The 15,648-nt window shown below is 39.0% G+C and overlaps 1 protein-coding gene across 1 annotated transcript in view; it reads left to right on the top strand.

The window, feature by feature from the left end:
- Positions 1-12,247, top strand: part of LOC134754178 (replication factor C subunit 1) — a 45,511-nt gene extending 33,264 nt beyond the window's left edge. Inside the window, exons 15-18 of the mRNA XM_063690307.1 lie at positions 5,273-5,418; positions 6,608-6,821; positions 8,865-9,032; positions 9,421-12,247. Of these exons, the coding sequence (XP_063546377.1) occupies positions 5,273-5,418; positions 6,608-6,821; positions 8,865-9,032; positions 9,421-9,519 (627 nt within the window). The 3' untranslated portion in view covers positions 9,520-12,247. The remainder of the gene's footprint in view (positions 1-5,272; positions 5,419-6,607; positions 6,822-8,864; positions 9,033-9,420) is intronic.
- Positions 12,248-15,648: the final 3,401 nt, after the last annotated feature.

The following is a 15,648-nucleotide window of genomic DNA, read 5'->3' on the forward strand; positions in this document are numbered from 1 at the left end:
TATATATATATATATATATATATATATATATATATATATTGTCCGAACCGTGGGCGTATCTTACTATCGGCAGCGCATCAGAACCTTCAATCGTGGATGACGAGGGCTTTCAATGAAATACTATATTCAACTCACAGTCTTTACTACACAAGACTATTTACAAATCACAGCACGTTACATTTCTTATCCAAAGCAAACCAGTGGATTAGACCCAGGAACTGCCAACATCGTCATCTCCTCCCGTTCGTGCTCATCAGCAGATTGATTGACACTTCAATTGTTCTGGAGCGGTATTCGACATGCGTTAAGTGACGTTTCGTGTTGAACTTCAGTTGAATGGAAGAAATCGTGTGTTGTCGAATAGGTAAATTTGACATTAGCAATCCACAGTTAGGTGACAACGAAACCAAACCGAACCACGCAGAGTTCAGAGCCATTTTAAACCGTATAGTAGTAAGAAAACAAAGTTGATTTTTGTTGCATAATTTTTTCAATGAATGAGTTTTGGTTGTACCAAATGATACTTTCCACAGTTGATGAACAAATGATTCATTCCACTGTTGAACTGATGTTGAAGCCGAAACTGACAGTTGTGCATCTCGAATAGGGCCCATGGATTCTATTGTTTAGGCAGCGCCGCAGCGGCAGCGCACTCTATGACGACTTGGCGGAACTGCGTCGAACGCCACTCAAGTGTACTGTAACACCCTAGTTTGCTCTATTTGTCAAAGATTGCGCGATAACACCTATGAAAGGCGATAGATGGCAAAATTCAGTCATTTACCGACATATATATAGATATATAGTTGTATATATCTATAGATCGTGCCGGCTGCTGCAGATAGACACATGAAACACTTTCCTAAAAAACACTACAAAAACTTACAATTTATGTTCGTTTATGATGTAGGTAATCTGAAGATGCGCTTGGGTGATTAAGTGACCGCGCAGTTATTGAGTGCACTAAAATATTTTGATCACAATCACAAATGAACTAGCTAGAAGATTGGAAAATAAGCTTAAGGAGGAGGAGATATGTAGGTAATAAAGATATTTTATCGATCAAATTTTTGGATAAAACAGCAAATCTGAGGCTGCGAAAGGTATTGCTTAAGAATGATTTGAATTTGAAAAAAATGTTAATGTACCAGAAATAATAGGAGGGTTGATAGTGTAAGGTTCCGTAATACGCATCGTTACATAATTAATGTGAAGCACCGTGTAATGTGTGGCCCAAAAGCGTGCTAAGAGGGTCCTCATAAGTTCGCCCACGATATGGGGACGCAAATGTCGGTTCTGCGTTCACTAGCTATAGTTAGGAGAGACGTTGTCTTTTACGTACATAAATAATTGGTAATAGCCAAAATGGCTGAAAATGGTAATTCCAATACCTTTATTAGTTTATTACCATGGGAATAAGGATGTGTTGCGATATAAATTGATGTCACCAAGTATTAGATTGACTTAAGAGCCCGTAGTCGATTTGAAAACGCGCGAAGATACGACTTTTACACAGTAACCGACCGCTTGCCACCTGCGTGAATCAATGCGACAGCCCAAACAGTATTGATACTTTCGCAACATTATGCGTCACTTTGTAACTTTAGTTGGGTTAAAATAAAACTTTCGGTAAATTTGATATAATTGTTTATTACTCTTATCATATCTATGTATTCATATAATACACATAAATTATATAGTATGATAATAATGATTGTATTAAGGTTATATATATATATATATATATATATATATATATATATCATCATCTTACTCGCGTTATTCCAGCCTTTTTGCCACGGCTTATGGAAGCCTGAGGTTCGCTTGGCAACTAATCCCGAGAATTGGCGTAGGCACTAGCTAAAGCGAACTGCCATCTGACCTTCCAACCCAGAGGGGAAACTAGGCCTTGTTGGGATTAGTCCGGTTTTCTCACGATGTTTTCCTTCACCGAAAAGCGACTGGTAAATATTAAATGATATTTCGTACATTTCAAAACAATGTTTAATTTTTTTTTAGTGAAAAAAAAAAGATTTATGAAGGAAAATGTCAAAAAAATACTATCGCCCCCCTCCCTAATCTTCAAAGTTTATCAATTAAAAATAATGAAATTTTAACAAAACATTAACATTATCATAGTATATTACAGAAAATCAATAATCAAATACAATAATTGTGACGTTTTCAACCAAAAGGTATTATTATTTTATTTTATTATTTATTATATTATTTTATTTTATTATTTATTTATTATTTTATACGATCATAAACCATTTTATCAGAAAGCCTAAACAAACATCAATTGGCATTGGTTGATGAGTACTCTTGAGCAACTTTTGGGTTCATCAATCGACCCTTACAGACATAATCGTGTCAAAGATCTTGTTGAGACAAATCGAACGAGCTTGGGCTCGTCAACCAGGTAGTGAAACCACTTCGTGTTTGGACACGAAGTGGTTTCACTACCTGGTTGATGAGTACTCTTGAGCACCTCTTGGCTTCATGATCAGACCCTGGGTATCATCTCGTGTCATAGATCTTGTTGAGACGAATCAAACGAGCCCAAACACGAAGTGGTTTCACGGCCTGGTTAATGAGTACTCTTGAGCACCTCTTGGCTTCATGATCAGACCCTGGGTATCATCTCGTGTCATAGATCTTGTTGAGACGAATCGAACGAGCCCAAACACGAAGTGGTTTCACCGCCTGGTTGATGAGTAATCTTGAGCACCCCTCGGCTTCATGATCAGACCCTGGGTATCATCTCGTGTCAAAGATCTTGTTGAGACGAATCGAACGAGCCCAAACACGAAGTGGTTTCCCGGCCTGGTTGATGAGTACTCTTGAGCACATCTTGGCTTCATGATCTGACCTTGGGTATCATCTCGTGTCAAAGATCTTGTTGAGACGAATCGAACGAGCTCAAACACGAAGTGGTTTCACGGCCTGGTTGATGAGTACTCTTGAGCACCTCTTGGCTTCATGTTCAGACCTTGGATAACATCTCGTGTCAAAGATCTTGTTGAGACGAATCGAACGAGCCCAAACACGAAGAGGTTTCACGGCCTGGTTGATGAGTACTCTTGAGCACCCCTCGGCTTTATGATCAGACCATGGGTATCATCTCGTGTCAAAGATCTTATTGAGACGAATCGAACGAGCCCAAACACGAAGTGGTTTCACTACCTGGTTAATGAGTACTCTTGAGCACCTCTTGGCTTCATGATCAGACCCTGGGTATCATCTCGTGTCAAAGATCTTGTTGACACGAATCAAACGAGCCCAAACACGAAGTGGTTTCACGGCCTGGTTGATGAGTACTCTTGAGCACCTCTTGGCTTCATGTTCAGACCTTGGGTATCATCTCGTGTCAAAGATCTTGTTGAGACGAATCGAACGAGCCCAAACACGAAGTGGTTTCACGGCCTGGTTGATGAGTACTCTTGAGCACCTCTCGGCTTTATGATCAGACCCTGGGTATCATCTCGGGTCAAAGATCTTGTTGAGACGAATCGAACGAGCCCAAACACGAAGTGGTTTCACGGCCTGGTTGATGAGTACTCTTGAGCACCTCTTGGCTTCATGATCTGACCTTGGGTATCATCTCGTGTCAAAGATCTTGTTGAGACGAATCGAACGAGCTCAAACACGAAGTGGTTTCACGGCCTGGTTGATGAGTACTCTTGAGCACCTCTTGGCTTCATGTTCAGACCTTGGATATCATCTCGTGTCAAAGATCTTGTTGAGACGAATCGAACGAGCCCAAACACGAAGTGGTTTCACGGCCTGGTTGATGAGTACTCTTGAGCACCTCTCGGCTTAATGATCAGACCCTGGGTATCATCTCGTGTCAAAGATCTTGTTGAGACAAATCGAACGAGCCCAAATACGAAGTGGTTTCACTACCTGGTTGATAAGTACTCTTGAGCACCTGTCGGCTCCATCATCAGACCTTGAATTCCACCTCGTGTCGAATATCTTTTTGAGAAGAATCAATCAAGCCTAAACAGGATATGTGCCATTTTCAATCAGAAGGGTACTTATTGTCGGTTGTCAATAAGGCGCTTTTTCCATACAGCTTCAATTTTAAATCAACCTTATTGACAAGCGACAATGTGGTACCTTTTGGTTGAAAATGTGACATATTACCAATAATAGATGATAAAACTGTAAACTATACACGAAAATAAACAAGTACTTACAACCCAAGGATTAAAATTTCTGGTCGCAGTTTACACGCACACAGTACAGCCAAACACGCAAACAAATATAACGTTTTACACGGCGAGCGACGCACACAATGATAAATAACTTCGTCGTCGTCGATGCAAAATACGGAGCCGATCAACAAACGTCCTGCCTCTACCAGCTCCCGCGCGGGACTGAGGCCACAAGCGCCCGTCACCGGTGTTATACCAATAAAAGGGGAAGTTTTTAAAAAATCGTCAGAAAATAAAAGTTGCAATTTAAATAAAATGAAGTACAGCAACAGTTTAAGTAAACATTGCAGATTATTTGAGTATGCAATCTACGTCGAAAATAAGTAGATTTTCGGAGAAATTGTCACTTGTTTTGAGGTCATTTCTGGAGAAAATTGAATTCGTTTAACTTTCATTTCCTCGAACTCTAAGTCATATAACAACAATGTAATCTGATAAACCTAGAGTACAGAATATGTGTAATACAAATTTACCATTTTTAGCAGTCCAAACTTTACGAAATTTACAAATAAGAGCATCAAAATCCGTGCTTTACACGCGTTTACCTAAACGTCCATCAGAAAAAAATTCATTACTAATTTAGTAAGCCTTTTTTCAAAAAATTGATCTGATAAACCAGATAAGAAGACGTGCTAATAGAAACCAGTACTTGTTATTTCATTTAGGTAACAAAAGGTGTACAATTTCACAGAAGAAATCTATCAACTTTACATTTTTGCGACTAAAATCGTAACCGGGCTCTTAAAAGCGCTAGGTACACGTCACGTCAAGAGTTCTCAAGGTGGTAATCGTCCACAGCAGCTTTATGCTGCATCGTTGCATTGGCGCGTTGACTGGTTGTATGGGCGATGTCACTGTCAATTTGCTTTTTAATTGAATGCCGCATTTCTGTCGCAATTAAAAGGTTCAATCCTTTGTTCAGTTTGTCAAGGAGATTGACATTGTTATGCTACGGCCATGTATCGCTGCGCTTGCAGTAGTTAGTTACGCAGCTGCGAATGTAACCCAATCGAAATGTAACCTAAACTTTATGATATGATGAATGTGTGCAGGCGATGTACAGCTCAGTGATCCCCGGGCACTCGATGGCGGGCCACGTCACCGGCCAGATACAGTTCCCGGGCTGGCTCGGCAAAAACTCGCGCAAGAACAAGATGCACCGTCTCTGCCAGGAGATCCACGCGCACACCAGGCTGAGGTACTCGTAACCACCCATATTATTCTACAAATAACTAAATATTGTAAATGAAAACAAAGTTTATATAAAAATTAATTTACATTGTCAATAAATGTAGCAACAGACGGTCTTATCGCTATTTGCGATCTCATCCAGACAATTTTAAGGTAGATGGAAATAAATAAGTTACATTATATCATATCCAAACACCGGATTGACGGGGGCAAATCTGAACTGACGTTTAATAGTGCGAGGACAAATTAAATTAATTTTGTTACTTGATATCGATAAAAATGACTTACAACCCTTGTGTAATTTTAAGAATAAGAATTAAGAAGAAAACGACATACACATAAACTTTATGGACAATTAACCTTTTTCATGTTTTATATAGTTTTCATAATGTACAATCAAAATTTTTTCACATTTTCAGACTTTAATCTTCGTCGCCTGGGCGACAATATCCATTTTGTAATTAATCGGAATGCCAAATAATATTGTTGTACTGAATTAATCATTCAATGTAAAAAAAAATTATATTCGTCCTTCTGGACAGGCTAAGACCATAGGCCATACTGCCTCTTCTTCAGTAAGATTAAATTTCATAAGTCAGTTTCAGATATAAAGTCTTCCGTTTTTTAAATCCATAAGTCAAATCCAATAAAAATGTCTTCAGTATATTTGTCTTCAATCATTTGTTTTTTATATAGGTAATTTCAATACTTGTCACAAGTGACTCGACACCGTCAATGTCAGATATCGGTTGTTTTTGTTTATACTTGTGATAAGTATAAATGAAAGAGGTTTGCACACAATTAAATGTATTCAAACTTAGCCATTAGCAATTTTGATAATGATGGATAAAATTGTTTTTTACGATGTCGATAAATTTAGTCGATTTTTAATTAATTACTAGCACTGGTGCACTTTTGCCCCTGTCAATCCGGTGTTTGATCATATCAATCTCAACATAATCCTTTAACGAACAAAGTGACTTCAGAAATGAGTATGCCATCATTTTATGGCCTACATTGGCAGTTCCACTTCACCAAATATCTGATTCAAAGGTATGCCTATAATAGGTATTAAAATTAAAATAATAAATGTAACTCATTAACAATAACTTTGTTTATTGATTAATATTAATAATAAATTCCCCCGCTCCAATTAGAGTAACTATAATAATGTAATATGTTTCGTTAACGTCCAGCACATCTGGTTCGAAGTCGTCCATATTCCTGGACTACTGCACGCACCTGCGCGACGCCATAGTGACGCCTCTCATCCGAAACAAGAACGACGGCATCGCGCACTCCTTGGAAGTACTCGAGGCGTACCATCTCTTAAGAGACGATTTGGAATCCTTGACTGAAATGTCACTATGGCCAGGCCAAAGGAATCCAATGATTCTTATAGATTCGAAGGTAATATTAAACACGTCAATGAGTGAATCAACTTTTTATTGTCAATTTTTGCCATCGTTACATATATATAGGTACTGTATAATCCTTTCCCATGATATCATATTTCATATTTCATTTTCTTATTTTTGATTTCATATTTTCTCGGAATCGTTCGTTCGTATTTGTCATGCTACTTCAGTCGACCTCACTACTTTTTGTACTGAGACTGACGGCAGGCCTATGGAACTCTCCGCGCGAGCTTGGATTTATACCTATGAATCGCCTCCCGTTCACGGTAGACAAGCAAGCTAGTTGATTGCCACACGCGCTCACGAACGCACGTCACCGCGCGCCGCACTGGCAAATTTTACGATAGTTATAAGCTACGTAAGTACTATTTCTTTAATTACATAGTATTTATTACGAACAATTTATAGTTAGATATCTACCTATTTGTTATTTTGGTAATTGTTTATTTTAACGACAGTAAGTTCTTAACTTTACACTCTTGTTATAATTACCTGTATTCATGGGTTCTCTATTTTATTTTATTTTTTGTGTAACATTAATCTCTATCTGGTTTAAAACTACACGAAGTTTTAAAAATATTTCTTGCTGGGTTCATTGCGCGGTTTATAAAACGCCGTAAACACTGCGGTTACTGCAGACACATATGACCTTTTAAAATGACTATTTCGCAAACATTAACGTATAAACGAAATATTATAATTATTGGAACTTAACTTGCTTATTATGTAGGTATTATAATCACTCAGAGAAGAAGAAAAAAAATCATACATTACGTAAAAGAAAAACAGTTTTAAATAAATGATTAAAATACATTATTTAAGATTCAGATTTTATTTTATTTCACTCCGCTGTAAGTAGGTGTATCATTTCTAAGCGTCGGCAACCCTAGCGTTGTGCCGGTGCACGCGGTGCGGGGAGCGGCGCGCTTAAGGTCACTCCATTGTATTTTTGTGTAGGTATCAAAACGGTAGGTATTTGCGTTTTCTTTGAGAGATAAGTATCTGTTCGTAAGAACTATTATATAATTATTATTCAACAACGACGGGACTTAATCGCGTAAAATACGGCGTTGTCCCCGTGGTCTCGGAGAAGAGTGGCTAAAGTTGACATCAACATCTTCTAGGCGCGCGAGTTTTTCGAACTACCCGCACTTGGTCTCGTTTATTAACTTGAACGTTTTGCGCACTAGGGATGTCACCGGGTCGACACGACACTCACAATATTCGTTATTTTTATTTTCGCTTACACTTACTAATGATGAAAATCGTGAAAGTTTAAATTAACTATTATATAATCTGTGCTGACGGAAATAGCATGACACGTAGGAAACGTTTCCGTGAAGATACGATGGTAAAGGAGTATGCACTACATCTGTAAGTTCTTCTGGGTTTTATGGCATTTTGGAGCCCCAAAAATGGATTTTTGTGGTAGTTGTAAGCCCTTTACGAAGCGTGTTAGTAGAACGTGTTATAACGTCTTTTACAAACTATTCTACTATTGTCCTCTGTCTGACTAACAACGGATAAAATAACAACGAGAAATAGTTTATCCACCCAAACAAGCTCAAAACTATTCAAAACGGGTTTTTGTATGGTAATTTTTAGGGTTCCGTACCCATAGGGTAAAAGGGGGACCCTATTACTAAGACTCCGCTGTCCGTCTGTCTGTCACCAGGCTGTATCTCATGAACCGTGATAGCTAGACAGTTGAAATTTTCACAGATGATGTATCTCTGTTGCCGCTATAACAACAAATACTAAAAAGTACGGAACCCTCGGTGTGCGAGTCCCACTCGCATTTGACCGGTTTTTTAAAAACACTTTCAATTCCATTAAAAATTCCGTTTTCATTATTTTCCTATTTATTTGATTTTGTTAAATCCAAACTATTTATTACTTAGCCGAATATGAAAACGCTCGAATCGTTGCCTTGCCTCTCGTCTTGATCTAGTGCCGTGGTTTTACTACTAGCCACGGTGATAACCGTCGTAATCACATGATTAGGAATAATGAAGGTGTAGTAATTGTCGTGCAGGTAAAAGCGGCAATGACCCGCACATATAACAAGAAAGCGATGGCGCTGCCGTACGCGCCGGGGCAGGTGAAGCGCGCGCGCGCCGTCGACGCCACCGTCGCGCCCGCCAACGACGACGATCACGACGACGAAGATGACAGCGACCCCGAGAATGACCTTCTCATTAAGGTACACTTCACATTCGTAACTAAGGCCCTGTTTGCACATTGATTAGTGTTTAGTGCGAGTTCATACATTTGCTACAAACGCAAGTAACAAACCAACGCAAGAGTGGGTTTCATTTAAATCACTAACAATAATGTTGTCTAAACAAGCCCCGCAAAACAATTTATCCGCTTAAAATCAGCATAAACACGAATTAGACAAGTAAGTTAAAGCAGATGAATAAGTGAGGAGTGTATTTTGAAAAGGGTTTATTTCTCTATGAAAACCATACAAAAAAGCCTTGTGTGTCTTTTTTTTGTGTGTTTTTTGAAAAGACACTTCTCAAGTATAGGTAATTGTTTGCTACGTGTATTAAGCATTACTAATAATAAATTATTTTAATTAATTTCAGAAAAAAAAGAACAATGAGAAAACCGGAGGTAAAAAAGATGAAGCTGGTACAATAAAAGACAACGCTAGCTCGAGCAAAGGCAAGACAAAGAAGACGTAGTTATATAACTATAGTAAACACTCCATAGTCCCGCCTGACAATACGCGCGCCCATTCCAGCAATATCATATAATGTATTGTATTTCGGGCCGAGTTACTGATTCAAGTGATTCATCTATAGCTATCATGATCTATTTTACGATTGACCACTAACATTTGGCTAGTTCATGAAGTAGTTGTGGCATTCATTATTTTTATTGGTTAACGCCGGTTTATTGTAACCAGACTACATTAAGTTGGAGCCAGCTACTTCATAAACTGCCGGACAGATCAAGAGATGGCAATATGGGTGGCCTAACCATTGGGCAGAGGCCCACCTGATGAATACCAATGCTTAAGTGTCTCAAATTCAAATAAATGTTCACGACATAATGTTCGCCTGTAAAACAAGTCAAATTAATCCTGAAGGGATGAGCGCGGAATAATCTCCATATTTAACTTTTTTCACTATGTACGTATTCCCCGATTTTAAGGGCGCGAAGTGTAAAATTTCAGTTTTGTGTTTTCTATTAAGACAGACCTATCAACGTCACACAGCGGAACACTATTAAACAACTACAACGCGCAACGGATCCACTGAACGGGTCCGCACCTGTTTACTGGAGTCTGGTCTCAATCCCAAGTTTACATTTTCGACTTGGGTCACAAAGTCGCCTACCCTACCCTTCAACGCACACGGCCGTCGGCCGCTATTAGTTGCGTTAATACGGCTTTCTTGGAACCAAAGGTTTCCTTTGGCAGAATTAATCTTCGGCGACGTCTGAGGTTAATAACTGTTCTAAGTCACGTTTGGTATCATTTTCAACTAAAACAAAGATGTAGATCATACCAAATTTCATCTAAATCGTTTCCGCGGTTATTGATTCCCCTTACAAACTTCCACTCCCTTTTTCAAAAACTATCCTATGTCCTTTCCCGGGGCTCAAACTATCTCTACCAAATTAATTTAACTAAATTAATTCAGCGGTTTAAGAGTGAAGAGGAATTAAAAAATAGTACATTTCGATGCTAGTGCGGAAAGTATATCATTACATCACGAGTACCGAGATATCGACGACGAGGACGAGTGAAGAATGACATTTCCGCGCGTGTATCGAACGACGTTTTTTAATACAGTTGCGAAAAATAAGAAAAACAACATGTAAGGAATTCGAAATTTTTATATTATTAATTATGTGACATCATTGACTTTGACATTATGAAGAAGTGTTTTTTAGCTGGGTGTTATTATTATTGAACCCACTTCAATGAAAGTTTTTTTTTAAATGCATGTTCTATAAGACAAAAACAATTGTAAATATAAAACATTGTACTATTATTACCCAAATTTCGTTAATTACGATTATTTGTGTGTCGTACATTTATAAAAACAATATCGAATGTTGCCTTTGGAAACTTACAGCAGAAAGAAAAAACGCCTCTTCTTTGACAAGCGTTCCGTTCCATCCAGACAACTTATTAAGAACGATTTTTCAATATTCAATATAAAAAAATTTGACGTGTTATAATGATGAAGAGATAAGTAATAAAATATGAAATATGTATATTTTTCGTATTCTTACATTAACAGTAGGTTTTTATGTTGATTACGACGTTTAAAGGAAACTAATATTAACACTCATCAATAAGTAGTCATGAATTGGAACAAGAATAAATTTAAAAAAATTGAAAAAGTAAATAGCACTAGTTCGCGAAAACCAACTTTCCGCACGATAAACAGCTACGTAAAGTAGCACTTTTTGAGCAACTGTATTAAAATAGTACATTTTACAACTAGTGTGAAAAGGTGAAAAGAATGTCTTTCTACCACTAGTACCGAGGTATCTTGCCACGAGCTGAAAGCGAGTGGCAAGACTCGGTACGAGTGGTAAAAAGACATTTCACACGTGTTGTAAACGACGTTTTTTAATACAATTGCGAAAAAATAATAAATTAATATATCATTAGTAGAGTCATACCACCAAACCAAACCAAAACCAAAAGTACCTATACAGCTAAGATACGCGAGCTGCCGCAGCCCGCGATACCTTCATACTCGTGCGCGCCCCGCGGGCCCGGCGTGGGTTGGTCAACGACACCTCCTCATAACTCATGAGGCCCTGGTACCTGCTCCGCGCTAAATTCAATTTTAACTGCGTTTCGAAAGTATAGTTTGGAACTAAAAATTAAAAAGCACTAGTTCGAGAAATTGAGCTTCTCGCACGCTACGCAGCCACAAAAAGTACCACTTTTTGAGCAACTGTATTAAAAAAAAAAAATTTATGTTTTTCAATGGTGTCAAATCTTGGCGGCTCCACTTTTTAAATCAATCCTAAGGACCAATCCTGCCAAAGGAAACGCTGTATGTTATCGGCTACAACGGCCACTATATTCGTTACCGGACCGGGGATGAGAAAGTGATTGGCTGTCCTATCGAATATTTTCAAAAACACACTGATGTTAGATCCCGTGTGAATTACGCAGGTTCTATTCCTTCCGTTCCTCTGGCTTTCCAGCTATATTCACTTGTTGCTAATCTTTTGCGGTAGATCATCTCCCAAAATTGCCTTATATCCAGAGGAAACTCGTTTTTGGAACGAATGTAGTAGTCTAATAATGATATAAATCGCAAACATCACGTATTTTAGGGTAGACGGATAATCGCTCTGATGGAATAAGGTTTTCAAAAGCGTAAAGTTACCATGAAAACAAAAGTTCGGTAAAAGCATATGTCATTATAATTTACTTTAACCCTTAAATGCATGATTTTTTGTATAACTTTTTAATAAATTGAAATAGATGTGTCATGTTGTATAGATTGAGGGAAAAATAAAGAAAAAAATCATAGTATTTCAAAAAACCATCAAATATACGATGCATATATACATCATTATGCATTTAAGGGTTAAGCTTTCTTTACCGATATTCGGATTAAGCGGCACTAAGCGCATTGTCTATAGTCCATATGGATCTTGAAATATACAAAAACAAGCACGTAACTGCGTTTTTCGGCCAAAGAGGTACAACATTTTGTATGTATGTATGAATTATGTGATAGGCCGAACGACTGTCGCATGTTTTTTTGAATCCCTATTGCTCAACATATTTGCCGAGGTAGTGAGTCCAAGCCTCCTCTACGCTTAATTTTAACATCCTATTGAAACTGGTGAGGAAAAAATTCAAAAATACGGTCAAAAGTTATGCTGTTTCTAACAACGTAAGCTTTGACCGTATTTTTGTTGCATTTAATAAAGGGTTAAATTAAAGATTTATATGGAAATAGGATGTAAGAACCGGCTCTAGGCGCCATGAGTACGGGTCCTTCTCTCACTGATCTGAGCGTGAGGGTGAGCGAGATGGCTGTGCGTGCCCGGGATCGTGGATATCATATTTATTTTTAGTTAGATTTAAGAAAAAAAAGTAATCGATGAGTAAATTTTTAATAGTGCAGTTCAGATCTATGTTCGTGATTTTTATCTATCAAGGGAAAGTTGTTTATCGGTATTATGATCTAAAAAAACGCTACGATTTTTCAAAAGCTCTGCTGGCTGAACCCACGGCACCTTAAATATTATTTTGTGGTATTATGGTGACAACGCCCAACGCAGCGCCATCTGATAACCCCTGCATGCATTTTTAGGGTTCCGTAGTTAACTAGGAACCCTTATAGTTTCGCCATGTCCGTCCGTCTGTCCGTTCACGGCTTTGCTCTGTGATCGTTAGTGCTAGAATGCTGCAATTTGGCATGGATACATAAATCATGCATGGCGACATAACGGCAAAATAAAAACTACAAAAATAAAAAAGTGTGTGCGTGTAATCGTTACTTCCGTCAGAAAAAAAATCGGAGTTACCCTCTAGTCGCTCCTAAAGAAGTTTTACTTCAAAAATGAGTTTAAGGGTTAAAAAGTTTTTCCCACTTCAACCCAATGGTGTGGTGTGGGGTAACGGGTCGGACGGGAGTCGTCGTCAAATGCAAACAATGTTAACAAAGAACACATTACCTAACATTTTTACGAAGGTTATTTTCCCTGAAATAATAATAATTAACATTAAATTTAACTAAAAATGTATACATAAAATACAAGGGCGCTCCAAGGGTTAAAGAGCGAGATTACGAAGTAATGAAGGTAAAATGGTTTGATTACAAGTTATATTGACGGCGACTTTATCGTTGGATAGGTTTATCAAAACGAAAAACCGGCCAAGTGCGAGTCGGACTCGCGTTCCAAGGGTTCCGTACATTACACAATTTTTAACAATGTACCTATTTGTTATGTGTAACGTGAGATGTCTTTAAAAAATCCGTAGAGATCGGATCAAAAACTAAGTAATTAAGTCCGACTCACGCTTGACTGCACATTTCTAATAGGTTTTCTTGTGATCTATAGGTAAAGAGCTATTTTGTATATTTTATTTAAAAAAATTAACCCAGTAGTATCGGAGATAACGGGGGAATGGTAATTTTTTGGCTAATTTCTGAAATAACTTCTAAACTATTTATTTTAAAATTACAAAAAAAAATTGAGATTCTCATAACGAGCTCTTTCATCTCATACATATGTAACACGATATACTTTTATAACTAATTTTTTATTTTTCTCATTTACCCCCCTAAAGTGGCCCCCATGTTTAAAATTCATTTGTTTACGTTACATGTCCGACCGACCGTTACGTTACACGTCCATGTCCGATTTGGACGACCGGTCTGGCCTAGTGGGTAGTGACCCTGCCTGTGAAGCCGATGGTCCTGGGTTCGAATCCCGGTAAGGGCATTTATTTGTGTGATGAGCACAGATATTTGTTCCTGCGTCTTGGGTGTTTTCTATGTATTTATGTATTTGTATATTATATATATTGTTGTCTAAGTACCCACAACACAAGCCTTCTTGAGCTTACTGTGGGACTTAGTCAATCTGTGTAAGAATGTCCTATAATATTTATTATTATTATTATTTGTATCTCCTTCGATATCACGGGCCTATAAATCTCGGTCTTTTGATAGGCTTGCGTGGGGATATAGATCCAACACGTAGAGGCCCCTTGGAGAGCTTTAATGTCATGTAGAACGCCTGCTGGAACCCGTTCACAGGCGCAACAATAGACACCCATGAACCGGTCGCAGCAGGCATTGGGACTATTGCAGAAAAAGTGAACAGTATACCGGTCTATGGATTGAAGTTTGGGTGGACAATGAGACTGGGCTATTGTAAAGAACTCCGGACACCTGCCATAACAATGTTAAAACACGTTATCGAGGCAGGTGGTGACTTGCCGCTGACTAGATGGGCCCCTGAAACTGCCGTTGTGAAGACGACCAGGAGCAACACCGGTGTGAGCGGCTCAGGGGTGTCGAGAGGTGTGCGCCGCTTTCTACCCAGTGGCTGTTAGCAGCCACTGTGCCAACTCGCGTCTTATGCATCTTTCACTTCCACCCCTGGAGCATATAGCTCTTACGACTCCCCTCTGGACGGCCAATGAAGGCAAGCCAGAGCTGAGAGTCCTGCGGGTCCCCTTGAGGTCCACTCCGACCGACGAAGACACGCCGGAAACGGAGACCCTGACCGACTCTCTGGAGCACTCGGGTCCGTGGGGTCGTCACTCCCCAACAGCTAGCCACAAGCTGCCCTGCGGGCATTATTATTATTATTATTCCTTTATTTATTTTTAGTCTTAGGCTAGGCTTTTTACAATATGAGTATAAAAGTAAAATATAAAAACACTTACAAAACATTACAAAATTATATAAACACATTATAAAAAACCTAACCTAGGGTGCCGCCGGCAGCGGGGCAGGGCCCAAGCTGCCGGTGGTCAGGGCCGCAGAGAGAGGAACCGGCGGACTATCCGCGCCGTGTCTAAGATCACCGCCTTCTGCATCTGACCCTTGATCCAACCACCTAGCGAGAGTCTCTCAAGGTGTTGGTCGAGACTCTTCGCTATGAGACCGTTCGCTGAAACGACTATCGGGACAATGATCGTCGAATCAACATCCCACATGGCGGTTATCTCCTGAGCCAAGTCTAGGTACTTACTGGACTTGTCCTTCTCGGCTTTAACGAGATTCTCATCATGGGGGATGGCGATGTCGACGAGCACGGCCCGGCGCTGCGATCGATCTATTATCACAATGTCAGGCTTATTGGCTACA

The sequence above is a fragment of the Cydia strobilella genome, chromosome Z (assembly GCF_947568885.1).
Source record: "Cydia strobilella chromosome Z, ilCydStro3.1, whole genome shotgun sequence".
NCBI classification, from domain to species: Eukaryota; Metazoa; Arthropoda; class Insecta; order Lepidoptera; family Tortricidae; genus Cydia; species Cydia strobilella.